This window comes from Aristolochia californica, unplaced genomic scaffold (genome assembly GCF_029961685.1).
Source record: "Aristolochia californica isolate CCGP_79_NKW_82.1479 unplaced genomic scaffold, dmAriCali1.0.hap1 SCAF_7, whole genome shotgun sequence".
Lineage (NCBI taxonomy): Eukaryota > Viridiplantae > Streptophyta > Magnoliopsida > Piperales > Aristolochiaceae > Aristolochia > Aristolochia californica.
In genome coordinates, this window is record NW_027182268.1 from 4,024,211 (window position 1) to 4,047,778 (window position 23,568).

General features: G+C 39.0%; 3 protein-coding genes across 5 annotated transcripts; 2 read left to right on the top strand and 1 right to left on the bottom strand.

Moving 5' to 3' along the window:
* On the bottom strand, positions 1 to 4,278 carry LOC137937090 (protein DCL, chloroplastic-like). The gene is made up of 3 exons (XM_068782142.1): positions 3,740 to 4,278; positions 2,510 to 2,624; positions 1 to 513 (listed from the first exon to the last, which is right to left on the bottom strand). The coding sequence occupies exons 1-3, from the start codon at positions 4,099 to 4,101 to the stop codon at positions 337 to 339; spliced, it is 654 nt and encodes a 217-aa protein (XP_068638243.1). The 5' UTR covers positions 4,102 to 4,278; the 3' UTR covers positions 1 to 336.
* Positions 4,279 to 7,173: 2,895 nt separating this feature from the next.
* LOC137936898 (malate dehydrogenase, chloroplastic-like) lies at positions 7,174 to 10,681 on the top strand. 3 transcript variants are annotated; one of them, XM_068781857.1, is made up of 2 exons: positions 7,174 to 7,232; positions 9,119 to 10,681. In XM_068781857.1, the coding sequence occupies exon 2, from the start codon at positions 9,157 to 9,159 to the stop codon at positions 10,393 to 10,395; it is 1,239 nt and encodes a 412-aa protein (XP_068637958.1). In that variant the 5' UTR covers positions 7,174 to 7,232; positions 9,119 to 9,156; the 3' UTR covers positions 10,396 to 10,681. The 3 variants fall into 3 exon arrangements, with proteins under 3 accessions (XP_068637958.1, XP_068637956.1, XP_068637957.1); XM_068781855.1 differs by having other exon boundaries at positions 7,216 to 7,302; XM_068781856.1 differs by lacking the exon at positions 7,174 to 7,232 and adding an exon at positions 7,330 to 7,437.
* Positions 10,682 to 10,731: 50 nt separating this feature from the next.
* On the top strand, positions 10,732 to 13,190 carry LOC137936242 (E3 ubiquitin-protein ligase HAKAI homolog). Its single transcript, XM_068780813.1, has 3 exons — positions 10,732 to 10,742; positions 11,280 to 11,396; positions 11,516 to 13,190. The coding sequence occupies exons 1-3, from the start codon at positions 10,732 to 10,734 to the stop codon at positions 12,990 to 12,992; spliced, it is 1,605 nt and encodes a 534-aa protein (XP_068636914.1). The 3' UTR covers positions 12,993 to 13,190.
* Positions 13,191 to 23,568: the final 10,378 nt, after the last annotated feature.

Below are 23,568 nucleotides of genomic sequence, written 5' to 3' on the forward strand. Positions count from 1 at the left end.
ATGAGTTTAGAGAGAGATGAAATGACATGGTATTAACTAAAATATGCTACAGAATCAGATTATACACACTTAAAAGGTTGCATCAAAGAGAATTACATTCATTTCATAAGGACCAAAGTGATGAAGCAATCAGACTAGGCTTTAGAGCATAAATATCAATAACTATAAACCCGATTTGATCACTTCTCTAAGATGGGATATAGAAAAGGCCCTTGCCAGGAGAAAATGCAACACATGAGATGCCAAGGGAAGGTGAATGCATTACTCACACTCCATACATGAATCTTCCATTGTCGCACTACTTCAAATGGCAATACAACTGTGTTTGATCTTACTTCATTCTCCCCGTCTTCGACGCCTAAAATGTCTAAGAATGAAGGTATCAGCATAAAGGGGGTAATTCTTTTGAATGAGGCCTTTAATGCACTTCCAATATGAGAAATCAATCATCTCCCCATCCTTACGGACTATGAATAAACAACGTGAACTATCAAAGTCTGGATGATATCCAATCTGTAGAGCAGAAATGACGAATTAGCTACAATGTGTTATCACTTTCAGAATCAAAATGTTGTTTCTTTCTTTATTAGAAGAAGTACCTGTTATGTTTTAAGAATTAAGATAGATAGTCTTGTCATAAAAAAAATGCCAAAAAAACTTTTAGAGTAAGAAAATTTAAACAATAATAATTCTAAAGCTCTGGGAAACAGCAATTAACCAAGACAATTCTTGGTCTCCTTTAACAAAAGCAAAGTACAAGAATGCACCAAATATAGATCACTTCCATCCTATTTTTTGACTTTGTAATGCTACTTGGGATTGGAATTCCTTGGTCTTCTTCAACTTTGTAATGATGCAGTATTCTTCTTTATTGCTAGTTTTTTTTTAAAAAGAGAGAGAGAGAGAGAGAGAGAGAGAGAGAGAGCTGTTTTTAGAAACTTATGGCAGCTACAACAGAAGACATGGGTGAACAATCTTGCCCCTCACTCTGCAAACATCCTAGTGGACTGTGTTGCCAGCAATTGTGAGGATCAATAACAGCTTGTTGTGCAGCAGCCAGAAGCTATTCCAGCTTAGATTTCCCTTTTCACTCTGTATCTTTTGTAATTTTTGTCCTTTCCTCTACGCAGCAAGGTTTTTTTAGCAGTGTTGTGTTCGTTGTAGTCCTTATTGTCTCCCTTTAATAAAATTTACTATTACAAAAAAATATAGAAAATATGAAAATTTCCCCCATCGCTCACTCACTTATTAAGTAATCTTGAAAAATGGCATAATTACAGTCAGTCCTAATAAAGATCAAAATATAAAACAAAATGTTTTCCCAAAAAGGTAAATCTTCATTAGTTTAATATTATCATCTGAGCAATCTAATTTAGCCAAATTTCTGGAGACCTTTCCTATATGAACATCAAACAAGAGGGGAACCCATAATTGAAACCATCCTATCATATATTACGTGGGAAAAGGAGTTGAAAGAGCTTGACTTTGACAAAAATCAACAGAAAATCAAGTTAAATTCTTCTTCTTTTTCTTCCTTTTTTTTTTCTTGTGCCAACTCTAGTAGCATAAGAAGTTATTCCAAGAAAAATACTCAAACAGAAAGAAGAAGAAAAGATGTTTTGTCTAGTCACACTATTCAAATCTAATACAGTAGAGGACCTGTTCAACAAAGAAATTTCTTCACCTTGGTATATAATTTTTCATGTAAATACCTTAAAATAGCTCATGTTGTTGTCTTGGACTATGAAGTTTGACACATAATTATGCTTATGCCTTGAGGAAGACCCTCACAAGCTCGGGACCCTCAAAAAGAAAAAATTACCTCAACAAAATTACAAATTCTAAAAGTCCCAAATCATTTTTTAGCAGTCGAGTTGATGGTCATAAATAACAGAAGAACATTCCTGAAAAGAAAAACCCCAAAAAAGTGTTGGACATGTTTTGAGCACTTCCAGCGAGGAAAACAATTTGGAGGCCATTTTGCAGTAAATGGCGTGATATACTAAGAGAGGCTAATGAATTACATTACTCTTCATAAAATGGGACCACAAGGTCATAAGAATTATTCCTTTCTCTCCTTTCCCCTTTTAGGGGACTCTCCGTGCCTATACATTGTCACTCTATCTGTTTATCTGTTACTTTCTGTATATCCATTGTCAACTTTTTGAAGATTTTATAGTGATCATTACAAAAAGTTCTCAACACAAATGCCCATAAAAAGTTTTCACTGACATGCTTAGAGCCACCAAGCAGTAAGTATTCATGGTCTTATAGAATTCTATGAGCACCAATGGTAGTTTTTATAAGTATTCTCTGATGTGTTTCATAAAAAACTAAACCTCCTTTTTTTCTTGAATAGTTTTGGTTTTGTCTTTAATAGTTGACATAAAAAAATATTCAATATTTAGACTCTGTCAAAGGTACTTATGAATCCTGACATGTATGTGGGTAGTTAATGAGAATGTGTGTGTGGGTTGTGAGAGAGATAGAGAGAGAGGAAAAGACTTACAGTGATGTAATCTAGTCCACATCCTATCTTTTTCTGAGCCTCTGGATGATATGGAAGCAACCTTTCCAGAATTGTTTTCTCATGTTCAGGACTTAGTTTGTCACCACTTGCATATCTGCAAAGATAGTTCATATGTGCTATAATATCTTTTTTTTCTTTTGAATCACACATTAAAAATACTAGCGGAGCAAGTAGGAAAACAAGAAAAGATACAGCAAATTATGTTCTCTGAAGTGGAAAGGCTACAATCAAACATATTCAAAGGCAGGGAAGAATCAGATTTAATTGACATCATATGATGCTGAAATTGAACCAAATGTCAAATTGTGTTCAAGTATTTTTACTCAACCTAGAAATCTTCGGCTACTAGTATTTAGGGTCATTGATAAACAAACTAATTGGAAACTACCCTAAAAAACAACAAAATGGCCGTCACTCCTCAGTATTTACAATACAAATGCTTCATCAGTAATTGTGGATGAATGATCTCCAGTAGTAGAGCATATGAAGCTGTTGAAAGATAGTGATAAAAACTTCCAATAGCTGGACTTATGTTATCCACAACATTACAGTAGAACTTGTCTTCTAGTTTCATTAAGGTATTTGTGCATCTTTTGAGTGAACGATAGCCTCTAATACACACTAAGCAATATCAAGAGATATATGGCATACTGGATCCTTCCATTTTCTTTCTTATTTGTGAAAACGTCACTTAACTAAGCCAATAGTCATCCTGAAAGAAAGATTGAAATTGACACCATGCCTGCATGTAAGAGTTTCATCATGGTAGCACAATTCTTGAAGTCCTCTAAATCATAGCTTTTCTCATCCTTTTGGTGGTATGTTTGAGATCATAAACATCGTCGTTTACAGCCATCCCCACCTCCTCACCAAACGCAACGTGCCCAAGAAATGGAATTGATACTTCATCGAGGCCACCTTCTCAATCACTGAAATTTACGCCAAGCATTCAGCCGACCACTAGTTGAGAGTAAGTACCAGACAACCTCTGAACAGCGAAACCGATCAATCTGGATATAAACAGCAGGTGCCCCTGTCACTACTTTAGGTAGTCTAAGAACGAATTGCCACAAGCTTCATTCGACACATTGACAGAATTGACATTCAGAATTGTCGAAACAGCAAAGTTCTAGAGGAAGGAGCGTGTAACAATACCACTAGGAGTCCAGTGATTCAGCCATAAACGCTACTAGAAGATAATTGACTTACCGGCCAGAGTGAAGAATCATTCTAACAAATCCTACTAACGGAACAGTGTCCTCCAAAATTTGGTCTTCCCAATCGACGCACTCGTTCTTGTTCGATTTATAACTGCCCTTGTCTTCTTCGGCCCTAAAACCCGCCTTCGTCAAGGCATCTCCATCGTCCGGCCCCGACACCAACGGCTTCCTCAGCAAGCTTGGTTCCGGGGGTTCTTGCGCCCTGGACCACGCACCTTCAGGTCCGGTTCTAAGGGCATGGAAGCGGCTTAACCGTTGCAATTGAAAAGAATGTGAAACTGAACGAAGCGGGAGAACAAATGAGTTTCTAAAATGGAGAAACGGGGGTGAGACTGAAACAGAGAAGGCCATGGGCGAGGTGGAAAAGAGTGCGGAATTCTGCCCTTTTTCAGACCATTTTTTCTCTGCTTCCCAGATTAACCGAAGGCTTCAAGATCGTTTTTCCCTCCCTTAGCACTAGGATCACCACTGCTACTATAACGGAGGAAAGGGAGGCGAGGCGATAAAGGTTTAGCTATCGTGGCCTTTCTGGATGATTGGATTGGATGTCTTCCGATTACACGTAACCAAGGTTTTGGGAACAAGGGATCGGGGACCCAACTCGGCGCCGCCGATCCCGACTAATCTGCCTGTTAGAGTCACCACTTAACTTTTACCCAATAATTCGGTAAGAAATATAATTAAAAAAATAAAAAACAAAAATAACTAAAAATATATTTATTATTATATATAATATATTTTTATAATTAGTTGAATACCGTAATGATTTTTAAGGCATACGCTTAGTGTGTTGTGGGTCTAAGTTCTTATTTGATAGGAAAAAATATAAATATAAACTCTAAATAGTATAAGCATCGTGGTCTTTTTAATTGAAATTGATATTTGGCGTCGAATGATTCTAAGACTCGACTCACCTGATCCTTTCCTCATCTCAATCGTATAACCTTTTACGAGAGAGATTTTACTAATGTTAAATTTTTTAAAAAGATAAATATTTCACTAACTTGTTATAATTCGAGTATAATGAGTTTTTTTTATAATATAAGAAACAAGTAGAATCCAATTATAATTAATTACCCTTGTCCAGTTATACCCAAAGTTATACACTAAAATATAAGTCCTAAAACAATTAAATAATTCAGCATAAATAAAAGACTAACATAACTAAAACACCTTTAAACTCTTTTGTGAGACCTCTTTCAGTGAACTCCTGTAAGACTCCACCATATGAAGTTTGGTTCTGTGAAACTTCTTTATATGAGAAGCATATAAGAATCTTCTATATTTTCTCTTAAACACTCCCCTTTAAGTTAGAGTTTACAACTTCAACTTGTAATGAAAACGATTGTTGGTCTTCAATATACGTGAACAAAATGATTAATTCAAGTTTTGCAATTTACAAGGGATTAACATGTTTGGCATTTATTGAGAATGTAAAAATTCTCAACAACATTCTCACACATTCCAAAATTAATTAAATTATTTTCACTACTGCATATACACTAAACAATGAGAACACACACACATCAAGTCCAAATTGACCGAAGACCCCTGGTAGAGCCCCATATAACTTCGTTGTCACTATGAACTATACCTCGTCAGTGATGGGGGTGGGGTTTCGTTGGCTAATGGACGCCCGTGTAGGTGACTCAACCTTGTTTGAATTGGACTAAGAACGCGTAATAAAACCTAAACCATAACCATCAAACCCTAAAGTGAAACCCTAAACCCTAAACCCGAAACCATATATACCTCATACTTCCATACCCCGTTAGGCAACTTGTTCCCTAAATTAACCTGCTCGACCAAGAGATCGAGTATTTTTCTATCGTCTTCGAAGGTCCAAATGTCATATGGTCGATCACTTGTTTGCCTTCTTGCAGCCATGTATAATCTAAATCCGAGACGGTCCTCATGGAAAAAACTTTATCGAAAAACCTTTACCTGTCATGGAAACACAAACCATAAAAAAAACCTAAACCATCAAAAAAAACCTAAACCATCAAACCCTAAACCCTATCACCTACTAAAACTCTAAACCCTAAACACTAATTCCAGAACTTAATACCTTAAAAGCCCTAAACCCTACACCTTAATTCCAAACCCTAAACCCAAAAAACCCTAGAGCTTAAAAACACAAAACCCCCAAAACCTTAAAACCCCTAAACCTCCTAAACCTTAAAAACCCTAATCCCTAAAATACCCTAAATCCTTAACCATAAACCCTAAACCCTAATTACATGACCCTTAAATACCAAGCAGCAAACCCTAAAAATAATCCATACACGAATCAAGAATTTAGACTATAAATCGTAACCCTAAATCCCACAATAATGCACAAATAACCCCCAATTAGGCACTGAAAATAAATTTAAATCAAATAAAACACTAATTTAATGAAAAAAATTAGGGTTTAGGCATACCTTCTGAAATTTGGGGAAAACCGAAGCCGAAGGGTGAAATCGATGCCTAATCGAAGTAAAAATTAAGCAATCGATGCCCAAATGTCCAAAATCGAAGAAAATCGAAATGGAAATGGGGAAATCGAACGAAATTGAAAGATATTTTCAGGGGAAAGGAGAATAGCCAGAGAGAGAAGGGAGTGGGAGGCCGAAAGGGAGAAGAGAGGGAGAAGACAGAGAAGAAAGGGAGGTCGGGAGGGATAAGAGAGAGAGAAGCGACAAAGAGCGAGTCCGAAAGAAGAGAGGGAGTCACGGAGACGAGAGAGGGGGTGCGAGAGAGAGGATGAGGCCGAGAGAAGACCGAGAGATGAGGCCGGAGACGAGAGGGAGCTGAGACGGTGGTCGGTGACGAAAATCCGATCGATTTTATGGCAGCAGCGACGTCGGGGGCGCAAGGAGACGAGAGAGGGAGTGCGGGAGAGAGGAAGAAAAAACGAGAAATGACAATGCGTGAGGGGGGGGGGGGGGGGTGGAGAGGAAAAAACCGGCGTCGTGCGTCCTTCAACTCAAAGAAGATCAAACAAGGCCTTCTTCGAGATGATCAAAATTAAACCGTAGATATGAAGGACCCCTTCATCCCCTGCATCGAGATGAAGCTTCATCTGTGCTCCACTAACGACTTCAAGTGTTGAAGGACGTTATGCAGTTGAAGATCATCTCGTCCTTCGAGTTGACTAACCCCTCAAAATGATTAATTCAAGTTTTACAATTTACAGGGGATTACCATGTTTGGCATTTATTGAGAAAGTAAATTAGCGGAATACTAATTCCCATCAATTTACTGGAGATAACAAAAAATGAAGATTTTATATCTAGGAAGATTTTACTCTAAGTGAAGGTTATCTTAAAATGTTTTTCGCCCGTAACGGCGTGTAAGCTGAAGCGTAGCAAGAATATTCCGTTGTGACAGTTAACGCACTTGGACCCCCTTTATAGGAAACATTGACGGGTCCGTTGCGGTGAAGATTAAGGCAAAGTCAGTAAACGCTTTAAAGCCGCTCTCCTGAGATTTAGATTACGGTACTATTCTTTTCTTCTTGCCCTAATTCGACATTGTCTTCTTCTTCAGTTTCGAGGGCAATATAATCTAGTAAGATACCTCGTTTATTTTCTTTGGTCATGGTGAATATTATGACTTCTCTTTGAGCTGCTTATGTGATTTTGTATCCTGTCGTTGTGGTTAGATAGCCGAGCAGCTTGAATTTCTCTATCTTGCTAGAAGTTGGTAGGTTCAGATCCGGAATTTGTAGGTTTTCGTTGTTTCTATAGGTGATTGCGGCTACATGTGTGATCTTGTCTCTCGTCTTCCTCTTAGAGGTCTTGTTTGTTCAGATCCGCAAGGATACGTGAATTGTCACTTTTATGCAGAAGATGAGATGTTTAGGAGATGCGAAGCTTTGCAGTACGAAATGAATTTTTCAATATGAGTGCCTGTAGTAATTCTTTGGTTATGTTTTTGGCTTGTTCTCGCTTTATCCTTGAGACCGAGTCACCCGAAACAATTCAATAGAAATCTATTTTTTTGGTATTTTGTCTGGTTTAGATTTGTATCCCATTTGTCTGAAAAAATTGACTATAACTTAATGAGGTTTTATAAATTTGATTTTTTTATCTTGTTCGAGATTCGACCTATGACACCTGCGTGTTTAGAGTTTTTACAATCCCATTTTCTGATTATTTGTTTGAGTCTGAAATTGATTGGCATTTTTGAAAACTGGATATTCTTTCTTGCACTAGAAGATAGGTTGCTGAAACCGAGGATGTATGTTTACTATATATGTATATGTATGTATGTATTTATATATATAAGTATGTATATATACTTATTTATTTATTTATTTCTGTAGATCTGGATAAAATGGCGTTTTTAGTTTGTTATACCTTGCATCTGTTCTCATTTTCCAAATTGAAATCTCCATTGTTGTTCTTGTAGAATCCTCTCTCTCCCTCTCCCTCTCTCTCTCTCTCTCTCTGAACTTGTAGCTGATTTTGAAAACAAATTCTCTATTTCAAAATCCCCGAATTTCCCAAGCATTTGTGTAAGTCAGGGATTTTGTGAAAATGAATTTGCCTCTGACTTTACTAATGACGGCCAAATTCACAAGTTTTGATTTAGTTATGATATTTAGTAGCTTCAGATTTTCACATTCTCAGAAGCCTGAGATTATTAGTAGGATCGAGTCATGTTCAGAAAAGATAAAGAGAATATAGTTATTAACCTGGTTAAATGAGCGACCTGCTACTTAGATTCTACACTTATGTTGTATCTGTGGGTAACTGCTTATATTTTTTTCTTTTTGACATTGATATGTAATTATTTCATCAATTTCTCATTGCCTTCTTTGTTGACTTTATATTCTATGACAGTGAATTTGTTTGAGCTTGTGTTTCTGTTTGAGTACAATATCTCATGTAATATGAATTTGGTTATGTGAACTTATTCAGACCAATAGAGCTGAAATTCTTTAGACATTCATTGAGATTGAGCACCAAATTACCTTTATTTCTTATTGTAGATGCCACTTGTAGGATGTTATTTTATTTTTTCATTGTTACTAATATATTTTCTGTATGGATTCCAGAAATTGTACACAACAATGCTCAAATTTGTCTTTTGTATTTCTAATTTGTTGTGTTTGATTTGGATGTTCTTTCTCTCAGGTTATTTGTATAAATTATATTAGATTTATATAAAAATCAATGCTAGACGGATTGTGGGTTTTAATGAGGTTACCACAAAAATATTGTAGAATCCACTAGTTTCGTGATTGGAATCACAATAAGTGTCTTATATCAGTGGTTACTTTATTTCATTAGAGATGGATTCTTGACTGGTTGAACTGCTTTCGTCTTTTTTTGTCTGTTTGCATCTTAAATAACTCGTTTTTTTTTTTTTTTTTTTACAGACTGTATCCATATTCCTAATTCATCTGCTGTAGAGAAAATGGCCGCAACTACAGCAATTACCTTTGCTATTGGGCCGGTCACTTCCCATGCTTCCAAGGCCTCAGGGGCGAAGCTCAAACCCCATGAAATGAGGTGCAGCTCAACCAACTATTTGAGGAATTTCAGTGGACTTAAAGCAGCAACAAGTGTGAACTGTGAATCAGAGATGTCCTTCTTGGGAAAGGAGAGCAGTGCTGCACTTCAACAATCTATTGTTGTAAAATCTGCAAAACAAAATCATACATTTGACTATCATCTGCAACCTCGAGCCTCAGGTTTCAAAGTGGCCATTCTAGGTGCTGCCGGTGGGATTGGACAGCCCCTTGCTCTTCTGATCAAAATGTCACCTTTGGTTTCAGCTCTCCATCTTTATGATATTGCAAATGTTAAAGGTGTCGCTGCTGATCTCAGCCACTGCAATACGCCGTCTGAAGTCCTTGATTTTACTGGTCCTGGTGAATTAGGAAACTCATTGAAAGGAGTGGATGCTGTGGTCATCCCGGCTGGCGTTCCAAGAAAGCCTGGCATGACTCGCGATGACCTTTTCAACATCAATGCTAACATAGTGAGGACCTTGGTCGAGGCAGTGGCAGATAATAGCCCTGATGCGTTCATCCATATCATTAGCAACCCTGTCAATTCCACAGTGCCCATAGCAGCAGAGGTCCTCAAGAGGAAGGGTGTATATGACCCAAAGAAGCTTTTTGGTGTTACTACGCTGGATGTGGTTAGGGCCAACACTTTTGTTGCTAAGAAGAAGAACCTAAAGCTCATTGATGTGGATGTTCCTGTTGTGGGGGGCCATGCAGGAGTCACGATTCTGCCTTTACTGTCAAAGGCAAAACCATCTGTGAATTTTACTGATGAAGAAGTGGAAGAGCTTACTGTGAGGATTCAGAATGCTGGGACGGAGGTTGTGGAGGCCAAAGCAGGTGCAGGATCAGCTACATTGTCTATGGCATATGCTGCAGCTAGATTTGTGGAATCTTCTCTGAGGGCATTGGATGGAGACGCAGACGTTTACGAGTGCTCATATGTCCAGTCTGATCTGACTGAGATTCCTTTCTTTGCATCCAGAGTGAAGTTAGGGAGGAAAGGGGTAGAAGCAATAATATCTGCCGATTTGCAAGGATTAACTGAATACGAGTCAAAAGCTCTGGAAGCAATGAAGCCAGAGCTGAAGGCGAGCATCGAAAAGGGTGTGGCTTTTGCTCAAAAGCAGGTGGCCTCTGTTTGAGTTAAAACCCGTGTGTCATGCAACGTAGCGGGAGGATGAATAAGAAGAGGAGAAGAGGAGAAGATGAATAAGAAGAGGAGAAGCGCAGAGTTTGCCCATCGCTTTATCAGTCCCTCTAATTTTGTAGCTTAGAAAAGATATTTTCTTTTCTTTTTCACCCTGGTTCTTTCCTTTGGAAGATGCCTTTAATCAGAGAGAAAGAATATGTTAAACGCCTTTGTGTTCCATTAACCATATGATCTCTCTTTACTTTTCTTATGCCATTTCGTCTTAATTATCAGTCCTATACTGTTGTTGTTGTTGTTGTTGTTTTTGTTCCCAATTTTTACTTTGTGAATGGAGTCTCCGTATGACAATACAGTGGAGCCTTTGTGTTACTGTCATAATCCAATGTTACAAGATAGTTGTAAATGTTACAAGATAGTGGTAGGCTGAAAACACGGGCATTTTTATCCCAATAATATGAATCATAATTATAACATCTTTGATATATGAATTGTAGATTTAATATTATTAAATATAAATTTTATAATTTTTAATTCATACAGTCGACAATATCGTAAATATAACATATTTGATATGCAAATTGTAGTTTAACATCATTGGATACAAAATCTATAACGTCTTATTATATATAAATTATTTATTTATCTAGGTTTAAAAGGAGTCTAAGTACACATTTATTATTCATTTTCATTTAATTCTGATTAATAACTATTTTTATAATATTTATTTAGCATGGTTTTTTATTATATAATATGCTCGACTATCTATTTACAATTATTTAAAATAATTTATTTAATGTTTCATATTTTTTAAATTTCATTAAATACTAAAGTTTTCGTTTTTAATTTTTTGTTCTTCTCGTGGCATATTTTGGCTAGTTTGCTTGCAGATATTATAGTCTCAGCGCGGAGGCGAGTGGCGAGCGTGGAAGTTATTCGGGGATCTTGGGGATCGGTGTCTCCCACCGCGGAGTGCAGAGTCGTTCTGAACCCAAGGTCGCTTTTGCTCTTCCATCCTCTCCTCTCCTCTCCTCTCCTTCGTTCATCTAGGGTTTTCTACAACACCCTTTTGTTTCCTCTGAATAACGACCGATGCTTCAAATCCGTCTGATCAGAGGGGGTGCATCGTCCGAGGGTGGGGGACCGGGGGCCAAACCCTCGGCCGTCGACAACGTCACGGTGGCCTGCTCTGATCACCTCGTCATTGCCGATCTCCCCGTCGGTAAGAGCCTCGGTTCCGTCCCGACCAACGCCGCCGTCGTCAAATCCGTCGGCCGCAGGTCCCGCCGTCTCCTCGGCGAGCGTGTGCATTTTTGTGTCCGTTGTGATTTTCCGATCGCCATCTATGGGCGCCTCAGCCCTTGCGAGCATGCCTTTTGTTTGGCTTGCGCTCGTTCCGATTCGAGCTGTTACCTTTGCGACGAGCGGATTCAGAAGATTCAGACGATTAAAATGCTGGAAGGAATCTATATCTGTGCAGCTCCCCATTGCCTTAAGTCCTTCCTAAAGAAACCGGATTTCGAAGGCCATATCCACCAAAATCATGCCCATCTCCTGCAACGATCCAATGCGGCGGCAATTGACAAGGAAGGGAACAATACTGAGTTGCCTGCTTCTTCCTCGGCTGCAGCTGGGGCTGCTTCTGATTCTCTCCACAGTAAACAACAGTACCAGCCTCCTCTTCCTCCCGGTGATTCACAACCCAGGCAGGCCGTTTTCTCGCCCTCTTCCAATTCTCAGCATACTTACGAGGACAAGACTCGTAGGTACCACCAGTCCAGCCCCAGAGAACCGCCACCAGCAGCAGGGGCGCCCATGCCGAACCCGGCGTTTTATGGTCGACATCCGAACCAACCTTTGCCCTCTGAGCCGCAACGTAGCGAGAACAACCAATACCAACAGGGCTTCGACTGGCAGCCGCCCTTCAACCCCAACAACTGGTTTCCTCCTCAACATCAGAGTGTTGACTACCAGCATGGAGGCACATCTGGGCATTATGGGAGAAATGCTGATCGGTTTCCAGACAAACATTCGGGAGTTCTGCCAGAATCTTCTCCGCTCCCAGATTACCCTCTTATGCATTCTCATCAGCAACAGCAGCAGCCCCAAAATTTTCCAGGACCTGCAAATATGAGTACTCCTGGTCCTCCTTTGATGATGCCATTTGGCTACCATCCTCCTCCTTATGTTGTAGGAGTAACTCAAATGCCTCCTTCTGAGTCTTTAGGTACGGCAGGTCAGGGGCTGACTGGGGGTTATGGGGACTCCCTGACCGATACTAAGCCTGGGGGTCCTGGGCTCCAGGGTCAGGGGAGACCATCATACTATCATGGCGATTACGGTTGGGGGCCTGGAGGAGGTAAAGCAGGGCCGGATGCCCCAATGGGTCCTGGAACTGCAGAATATAATGATGGCAAAGGTATGCTGGCGCCAATGCCCTTGCCATTTCCGCCGCCACATCCACCACTTTCTCATATAAAACAAAGCAAATTTTCATCCTCTGGCGCTGGTGGTGTTGACATGGGTCGGGAAGGTGGTATGGGCTATGCATGGCAAAATGACATGCGAGGGTCTGGAAGTGGCCAAGACTAATGATGCAAGAAATACACTGTCCGCGATGGAGCCATCTCTCTTCTGCAACGGTTAGTTCACTGTTTCTCCTCCTTTTAAATATGAAGAAAAGAGTGTAGTTTGTGTGTGTGTGTTTTTTTTTTTTTTAGCAAATTTACTTGAGAATTCCTAGCTAATGGACCAATTTGATGATATACATAACTAAGATGAAGTGGTATATTTTTCCTTTTTCAATATTGATTACACACACAGTGACACCTGAACCCAGGACCTCACATTAATAACCCCCAAGTGGCCATTGAGCTGAAGGCCCAGTCCACAAAAAAAATAAAAAATCTAATAAAATTATAAAATCAAATATCAAAGGTGGAGAAGGAGCCTAAGGTATTTGGCCAGCATCATTCAATAAAATAAAAAACAAAGAAAAAGGAAAAGGTATGCAGCTAAGATTATAATGTTGCTCCAAAGCAAAGCCCATTGGAAACATGATACTGACAGTTAAAATGGCTAGCCGAGTATTTTCGAAAATTTCATACTTTTATGTTAAATTACTTCTCATGTAATATTGACTTCTTTCTCAACTAAATGGAACGAGCACAGAACAATACTTGCAAATTTTCTAACGACACATGTTGGAACAGATATATCTTCAGATGAGTATGCTGTCAATCATCTTCCATACTCTGACACAATGTGTTGTTGAACTGCTATCCCTACCTACTAAGGCTTCATCATCCAGTGCTGCAGATATAAAAGCAACTTGTTTGGATCATTATGTTAAACTTTGTAAGAGGATGACATTTGTGCTTTCTGCTTAAGCCGTTCAGTCATCTGAACATCAAATTCACAATTAACACAAGGGAGCGGCCTAAACCACCTAAAACACAATGAGCAACTGCATATCATTATTCTTTGAGAGATGGTGCAATTAACTGGTGACTTTTTGAAGCTGATCTGTATTTCACTTTCTGAATGATGACTTTGACAGTGATGGCAAAACATGCCATATAGAATTAAGTTCATGTTTCTATTTATTCCGTCCAACCAGGAAGCAAATATGAAGCCTGGTAATGCAGTAAATTGCATTTTCATTAAAAAAAAGCTGCATTTTGATCTGGATGTGGGATTCGCTATGGGTAAGTCCCTTCTACTTGTACCTTTCCAAAAAAAAAAGTCCCTTCTACTTGTATAATGAGGCTTGAGGTTTTTCTCCCTTCCCTTTGTATTATTTTTAAGGTAAAGTTAAAAAAATAAAAGTTGACCATAGTGCACTAAAAGATAAATTTGTACCATCCAGACAAATAAGCCCTATATTATCTGCAGGAGGTTGAAAAGATCAGTGATAAAAAATGAAAGCTTAAACGATTTATTTAAGAATAATATATTAAATGGATAGTTACAAATTCCTTGAAAGAGGTTTTGAGAAGATGGCCAGAGTGTGAGAAAGTGCAAGAGGAAGTGAGAGAGAGTAAGAGAGGGAGTGAGAGGAAGAGAGAGAGATGTGGACTACTACGACCAAGAGGAGTTTATGAGTTTGAGGACTATGACTTGCAGCAGTAGTTGGATGGCAAAGATGAGCTTGAGCTGGTTTCTGTAGAAATTGAAGAGAATGAAGAGGATGATTGGCAAACTGTAGTAAGGAGAAAGAGGAAGGTAGATGGGAGAGAAAAAAAATCAACACCTGAGTCAAGAACTTCCAATACAAAGGGACTACTCTCGCAGTGGAGGATACAGGACACGACAAAAGAAAATATGTCAAGATATCCATCATCAATGGAGAAAAATGATCCTTCATCAAAATCCTCTCGAAGATTGGCACTCTTTTCCATGTAAGCAACTTTGCAATCTCAAGGACATACTGTCTGTAGCAAAGAAGTCTGGGCTGAAGACTCCCAATTTGTTATCTTTGTCTTTCATTATTGTCAACAGAATGCAAAATAGTTCATATCTGAGGTTCTAAAGTTCTAGCTAGACTCTACATTCCCAAAACCACCTCTGATGGCTTTGATTGGAATCACTTTTTGGTAACATTCAGAGCTTTCATCCTAGAAGAACCGAGACCAGAGCCTCTTCCACTTTTCCACTCCCTGAACCATCTAATCCACCTCCATCAACAACATTCGGATTCAAACCTGGAACCTACCCAAAACCAACCTGGAACCCACCCAAAAAAATCACAACCAACCTGGAACCACTTCATTCTGGAACCCACCCAAAACCAGTCCTATCTCACCTTACCCACTGCCTGGCTTGACAATGGAAGAAGGCTCCTCTCCTATAGCCTAGTAGTGTCAATCAACTAGAACTTGGGGAATCTTGAACAACTTGGTGAATGGCTCTCCACTTTGGGAAACGAAATTACTCCTCATGAGTCTCCTTTCTGTGTAACAGCAAATGGGTCATCCGTGTAGCTAACTGAGAGGATTGTCATACACCTTTATCACATGGAACTCCTCCTCTTTGATCCTCTGTAGAAGCATCTTGAAATGAATCTCCACCCTTCCAACAGGTCCATGCAGCATATGGCTGAAAATCTCAGACCTTCCAATTGAGTTGTGGTATGAGTAAGTGTTTTAGAAGATAACCTCAAACTTCGGCAAGCTGGCCAAGTTGAATCAGAATACCCACACAGAGAGAAGACTTTGCTTTACTTGGATGGATCATTCTGCCTCAACATAACATTAAAGAAACATGGATCAATCCACTAGGGAATGAGGTATACTCCACCCTCCTCCTCCAATCACATGTTCAGTGACCCCAATCCCCATGCCTCTCACATATCGCCATATGGACCCCTCTAACCACTCACATCATGATCTAATAATATCATACTCTACCAATAGTGATTCCCAAATCACGCAAATATCATCTGATCATGATAACACTGATGTGAACAAAATTCCACCAACATCCAGACCATCAACACTTCCCCCCAAAACATAACCTTGCTTTCAGCCTTCCTAGTGGGTTCATTGGAGCCCGATGGGCATACTGGTGTTTTGGGGGGTTTAGGGTTTAGGGTTTGGAAGAAGGGGACAGTTGCGTGATTTTCAATTGACGTATGTGATTGTCGATTAGTTAGCTCTGATGGAGGAATTATGAAGGGGAAAGGAAGAGAAAACAGAGAAGGAGAATTTAGAAGAAGAAGAATAGAGGAGAAAGAAGAAGGATTAGGAAGAAGAAGATAGAGAAAGATGTGAAAAGGAGAAGAAGGGGAAGAAGATGAAGAAGGGAGAAAGAGAGAAAATAGCAGGGGCATTTTATTAATTCATCTTCAAAAGCTACCTTCAATACGTTGTTATAATCAAATCCAGGAAAATAATAATAATAATAATAATAATAATAATTATAATAATCCCAACAACAAAAAAAAAAGTCTTCCCCATTTGCAAGTTTTGGTGTGCGTGTGAATAAATCCGGACCCTGTTTATTGAGGTATTATCCAAACCCCCAAAGTTATACTTGACAGAGTCAAGTTCTCCAATAGTGGAGAGTTGGTGGAGACACTAGTATGCCCATCGGGCTCTAGTGGACTCACCAATTATGGTTGAAATTATTTTTATAATTTATTTTATTTTATTTTATCTTTAGTTTATTCTTCCTAATTTTACTGGATTTGATCAGATATTGATCTTATCTGTTTTGAATTTTAAAATTTTATTTTATTTTTAGTTTATCTTTATTGATTTTACTGGATTTGATAAGATATTGATCTTATCTATTTTGAATTTTAAATTTCTATTTTAGTTATTTATAGGCTGTAATAGCATGTTGAAGGTAGTTTTGAAGATGAATCAATAGAATTCCCCTACTATTTTCTTTCCTTCTCCCTTCTTCTTTTTCCTCCCCTTTTTCTTGTCCTTCTCAGGTCTTTTCTCTATCTTCTTCTTTCTCCTCTATTCTTCTTCTTCTAAATTATTCTTCTAAATTCTCCTTCTTTGTTTTCTCTTCCTTTCTCCTTCATAATTCCTTCATCAAAGCCAACTAATCGACAATTGCATATGTCAATTGAAAATTGCACATTTGTCCCTTATCACTTCCCACTCACATATACCAGAAAAACACCATCAGCACCTCAAACCCAGCTGCTGTCGCCAATACTCCCATCACAATCTTTGGTCAAATAATGGATCACTCACCCTCTAGAAGTGACGAATCGTCCACTGGAAATCCTACTTCTTTGAAGGAAGATGAATTCGGCAACTTGAAATTCAGACGGCTATTTGATGTCAGTGCTTACCATCGGGAGAAATAGATGGTGATAATTTTGATTTGCAACAAGATAAAGGAACAAGCTGACTGAGGAAAGGAAAAGGAATTGCTAAAGGTTTTCCAAGTTAGAAGTGAACCTCAAAACAGAAATAATGCTCATAGCCAAACTCAATTTCAAAGCCAAAAACATCATTATGATGAGGAAGCATGGAGTAAGATGACGAAGAAGAAAGGCAAGAAATGAAGATAGCTTCTCGGAATGTATGAGTAGGAAATCCAAGGAAAAGTGCTTCTATAAGAGACCTGCTTGCGTTGAAGAAGTCCAAGTAGTAATATTACAGGATACCAAAATTTGATCAATGCTTGACTCATTAGTTAAAGATATTTGCCCCATTTCCCAACCTGGTTGGCTTGCTCGTAACACCTGTGGAACAACAGGGAAAATTTTAGTAATCTGGGATACAACTATTCTAGAATCCATTGATAGCAATATTGGAGAATTCTCGGTTTCAATTAAATTCAAAGACAAGACTTTTGGGACTACATTGAGCCTTAGTGGGTTTTATGGGTCGAGCAATTACAGACACCTAACCGAACTCTGGGAAGAGTTGGGCCAAGAACCTCTCAACACCATCAGGTTCAATAGCCAAGAATGTCTCCTGACTCATTGCAGGAGATTTCAACACCATCGGGTTCATTAGCAAGAAGCCCGTCCCCCCTCACCCCCTCAATCTTGTTTGTTGCATAACCTCCTCAATTTGCAAATCCAGCAATTTCATAGGAGTTTTTGGCCTTGAGGAAATCCTAGCCTCAGGAAAAACTTTCACCTAGAGTAACTCTAAAAGGAAAGCCCATCATATCCAAATTAGATCGATTCCTAAGCACTAACAATTGGCTCCAAACCTATCTAGACCTCAACCCTACTTCACGACAGAAAAGTTTCAGACCACTAGCTGTTGTTGCTCGACACAAAGTCAAGCTTCTGGGGGCAATGGCCTTGTAGATTTGGAAACTCTTGGCTGGAGGACAAGGATTGCTGCAAGTTAATGGAGTTTTGGAGGGAAGGTTAGGGCGAAAGGGCCGATCATAGATATCATCTCCATGAAGTTGAAGATCTTGAAAGGGAAGTTGAAGCAATGGCCGCCATCGCTCGAGCTTCGCTCTTCGCCAAGAAGGATGCTTTGCACGCAAAAATTGACTCTCTTGGGGAAGGTAGACCTCTCTCCCTCTTTGAGTTCTCTGATTGCATTACTGCATGCATCACTCTCCAAAATTTAATCAATCATGCTAGGATCAAAAGGAAAAAAATGAACTAAAGTCAAATGGTTGAAAGAAGGGGATGCAAACTCCTGATTCTTTCAATCCATTGCTTTAGCCTGCCATCGATCTAACAAAATTAACTTGTTCCAAGTCAATGCAGAGTTAAAGTCTGACAGACAAACAATCCTTAATGAAAATTAAATCTTTTTTTTCAAGGCTCTACAAGGAAGAATGCTCAACCGCCCTTTCATTAACCAACTCCTTTTAAGATTGCTAATTGAATCCCAACGGATAGGCTGGAGCAACCCTTTGCCTCCAAGGAACTTGAAGACACCTCAGTGATGCCTATGGCTAAGGCTTCTGATCCAGACGGTTTTAATGGGCAATGTAATAGAGTTGTTGAAGAGGAAATATGGAAGAGTCTTACATGACTCTCACAATAAGAAGTCTTACCGAGCCAAAATTATTATGGAAGCAGGTCTCACAGAAGAGTTTCTGTTTAAAGGTGTTTTAGTTATGTTAGTCTTCTATTTATGTTGAGTTATTTAATTATGCTAGGACTTATCTTTAAGTGTTAAAGTTTGGGTGTAATTGGGACAAGGGTAGTTTAATTGTAATTGGACTCTACTACTTTCTTCTATTATAAATAGGGGTTCATGTACTCTGATTACATCAAGTCAATAAAGTTTTTCTCTTTTCCATAAATTCAACAAGAGCAACTTGGTGCTTCATGGCAGAAGATAGAAAAAATATTGATTGATTTACACAACTATTTCTGGATGGCAGTCTGGACACTCTGACTATTAAATATTTAAACGACACCATAGTTTTTGGGGAGAGGCTCAAAGGACCAGGTCTTCCAAATCAAAGATCTTCTTCACATTTTTGAGTTGATCTTGGGTCAGAAGATAAATTGGCAAAAGTCCTCCATTTATGGGTTCAATCTCCCTTCGGTGTAGTTAGATGCCTTAGCTTCCTGTTTTGGTTGCTCCGCAGCCTCTACTTTGGGCACTTATCTAGGCCTCTCCCTTTTCATCGGTAGAATTGCAAGGACTCTTTGTAACCAAATAATAGAGAAGCTCCACAATCATCTCTCTAATGGAAAGGCAAGATGATTTCGAAGGTCGGGCAATTAATCCTCATCCATTCTTGTTTGTATGGTTTCCCTGCCTACCTCCTATCATTTCTCCATTGCCCAACAAGTTGTTGTTAAAGACATTGAAAAAATTATGAGAAGCTTCTTTTGGAAAGGCTCATAAAAAAGCTTCAAACATCACCTAGTAAAGTGGGCAGATGTTTGCAAGCCGAAGCGGCAAGGTGGACGGGGTATTGGAAGAATTAAGGAGACAATTAATGAGACCAACAAAGCTCTTCTCACTGAATGGTGGCTTAATGTGGTTAGCAATCTCCCTTGGATTTCTCTAGTCAAAAGAAAATTAGGAGAGTTGAACGAGCTTTGGCACCTGGGAGGAGGACCTATAAGTCGTCTCTTACCCATTTGGAAGTACATCTTCAAGGCCTTCAGCCAATTCTCTCATTACATTATCTTCTTTGTTGGGAATGTGCATTGCATTCCTCCTTTTTTCAAATGCTTGGCTGCTTGAATCGCCTTCAAGCTTCACTTCCTATGCTTATTCAACTTAAACATGGAGATCATCAGTGCTCCTCTCTGACTTGGTTGTGAACGGTTCTCTCCATAAAGCCTACTAGGGATTTCATTTCAGATGCCATCTAAATGATTTTGAAGTAGTCGAGCTTAGTAGCCTCATAGCTGATTTGGACCTAGTGATATTTCGGCCATCCTGGGGAGACAGATGTATTTGGCACCCACTAGCTGATGACACCTTCTCCCCTGTTATGCCATGTTAGCAGCTTGGTCTCTTTCAGACCCTCTAAAGATTATGTTCTTTGTTTGGAGTGCTCTCTAAAGGAAGATTCTTACAATGGTTAATCTAATTTGAAGAGGCTATTGCATCCCTTGCATCGATTGCCTCCTTTGTGGTCAGGCGGAAGAAACAATATACCATCACCTCTTGCACTGCCGATTCTCTTGGCGATTCTAGAGTGCTTTCTTTAGCCGGTTTCAGATCTTTTTGTGCCTTCCAAGCTCCTTCCCGAGCCTCATCTCCCTCAATGTAGGCCTGCATTTTCCCTTGCGTGGAAGACTATGCTGAAAGTCAGTTTAGCTTTCATTCCCTGTAGCATGTGGAGCGAGCGTAACCAGAGATGCTTTCAGCAATCCTTCCTCTTCTTGGTCAATTGCTGCTGAAAAGTTCTGTGGAAATGTTAAATAAGAGGATATAAAGAGAGAAAATGAAGAGGGAAGAAGAAGAGGAGAAGAGAGACTTCTTGAGAAGAGTCTCGTTGGGGTTTGTCCTTGACCCCCTCTTCTATTTATTAAGTGAGGTTTAGTCAAAGTAAAAAATGCCCATACTGAAGAGCACTTAAATCCTATATCTTCCAATGTACATAATTAAATTAAATGAAACTAAGCCTATTGACATAATTAAACATGTAGAACAAGATAACTTAGACTTTAAAAAATCTACTGATGTGAAAAGACCAAAATACCCCTCAGTAGCTTTTCTAACAGTTCTTTTCCCCAAATCATCTATTGGTTGAAATCATTGAAGCTCTTTGAAGAAGTTGCAACAATTGGTACCTGGTCTACTGGCTCTCCTCTCCCTCTTGTGCTCTAGTTATTGATTTGGATCCTCCTACCCTGGGCGTTATAATCCTTAATTTTGACGGCTCCTCCTCGTTGAGCAATCCAGGTCCTTTAAGGATTGGCGGAGTGTTTAGCAATTCTAATGGGGTGGTGTTAGCCTCATACTTGGGCCCCATTGGCGTCTCCAACTCCACTTCTACTAAGTTACATGCTCTCAAACAGGGGCTCCTAATCTTCCACGGCCCGTTTCAAGGACCATTCAACATAGAAGAAGATTCCAGCAACGTTATCACTTGGTGCACCAAGCAGAAAGATCCTCCTTGGCATCATTGGAATGTATTTTATGAATTCCTAGATCTTGCAAAAAATATTGTTTGTAACTAGACTCATGTCCATAGATCAGCTAATAGGAAAACTGATTTTCTTGCTAATGAAGGGTTTCTTTTCAATCTCATTGTTAGAGATCCCCCTCCCTGATGTTCCTCTTGTTGTTTCCTTGCCTCTGGGCTTAATTAAATGCGCTCTTCTTCTTAAAGAAAAAGATTCCTTGTGAAAGAGAGACTTATTCGATGATTGGAATTTAGTGAACTGTGTTTGGCTTGTGAGGTGGAAGTGATGAATCCCTATGACATATATGAATAAGATAAGAATGTCTTTAATATTAATATTACTTTTAAATTAAATAAAATAAGATTAAAGTTGGAAATTGGTATATATAGGATTTTACTCATTAGATTTTCTTGTGCGTGAGTTTTTTCCCACTGTATTATTTTGACATCTTATCCAAATATTTGTTAGAAATGGAAGAAAAGAATGAATGAGCATGGGCTTTCTTCCCTGAGAAGATGAACGAGAAGTAAAAACCTTGTGGAGAGTTGAGGCAAATGTGAGTGGATGGAGTGCCTTCTTACTTTAATTGCTGGAAAGGAAAGAAGATGTTGATCTTATTCTCTTATCAGGATGCAATTGAAGTCTGTTTGTTAGTTATGTAGCAGTGGAGCTTTCAAAAATTTCGCGCTCTGCTTGATTGACTTGAGAGATTTACTAGAAAGCCATACACCTCTGATTGGTGAAACAAATGGTTACACCCTAAGCTGGATAGCTTCTTGGTGGTTGAGTTAGTGTGATCCTCGTTGATCTCAACCACCATCTCCATCTTTACAGGTGGATGCCTATGGATGTTGTCAATTGGTGTATTGCTTCAAAGGTGAATTGAAATAGGTTCAAGTGGGTTGGTTATGAAAATCTTGGATCTCCTAATGTGAACAAGCCAATGATATTTGTCTGCCCCATATTGGTTAATTTTAGGTTTGCATTGAATCTCCCTTCAGACTATTGATTGAGGTACTAACTTGAAATTTTATGTGATTTATGATTCAGCTTCTAACTCGAAGTTCAATGTGATTTATGATTGTGCTTCTAACTTGAGTTTCTAACTCATTGTGTAACTGACAGATAATAAAATTACTTATTTAACTGGTTGCTTGGTATGGTGGATTTAGACAAAGTTTAGATGTTCAGAGGGTTCAAATTGTTTAGTAACTACAGTCTCTACTTTTAGGTTTACTATATTTATATCCTTTCTTTTTAGAGTCTCTGAAGTTGCTGAATGTGACTAGTTATGTGAAGCGAGTACCAGTGAGCTCAACAGAGAGGACTTTTTAGGTAGATATAGGATTACAAGAGGAGAGAAATCAATTTGCAGAGAAGATACCACTGCAATAAGGGATCTCAATTCGTGCTGCACTCAACTGGTTGTCTGTGGAAGAGGAGAAGGATGAGGGAATTCTTTTCTGACGAAGGTTGGTCTCCATGTTTAGAATTATTTTTATACGGATTTGTAATTATTTTCTCTACTGTCAGGGGATCTCATCTCCCCATTAGTAAAAATAATTCAGCATCAGTTCCATAAGTGTATTTAGTTCTGCGTAGAAATTTATCTTTTTACCCCTTCACCTGTGACACATAATAACATTCTCATAAGACCTTAATGGTAAAGCTGTTTGAAAAGGCTGTCCGAGCTAAACTGCCTGAATTCTATAGAAAATAAAATAAAATCAAATTTTGATCCTTATTATTTTTTAAAATAATTAATAAAAAAAGAATTTGATTATTATCTTACTAATTATATTTAGAAATAATGGTAGTATTTTTTTTTCTAGACCTTACGGGTTGATTCTATTTCATTTTTCGCAAGACAAAGCCTAACCAACATTGGACCGGACGGAACCGTGACCCGGTACAATCTCCAATATCGGACCAAACATCATCGTGTCACCGACATCAGCGACAGTGCTACATGGACCGACTCACCAAAGCTGGCGTTATGCTGGCCTACTCGCGCGACTAATAAATGCGTTCCGCTCTGTAAGGGTCTAGTTCTGTTTCCCATATGGGTCCCACGTGGTGTCCCATGATTCGTTGCTTACTCGGCGTCGCCATCTAATTTTCGACTTT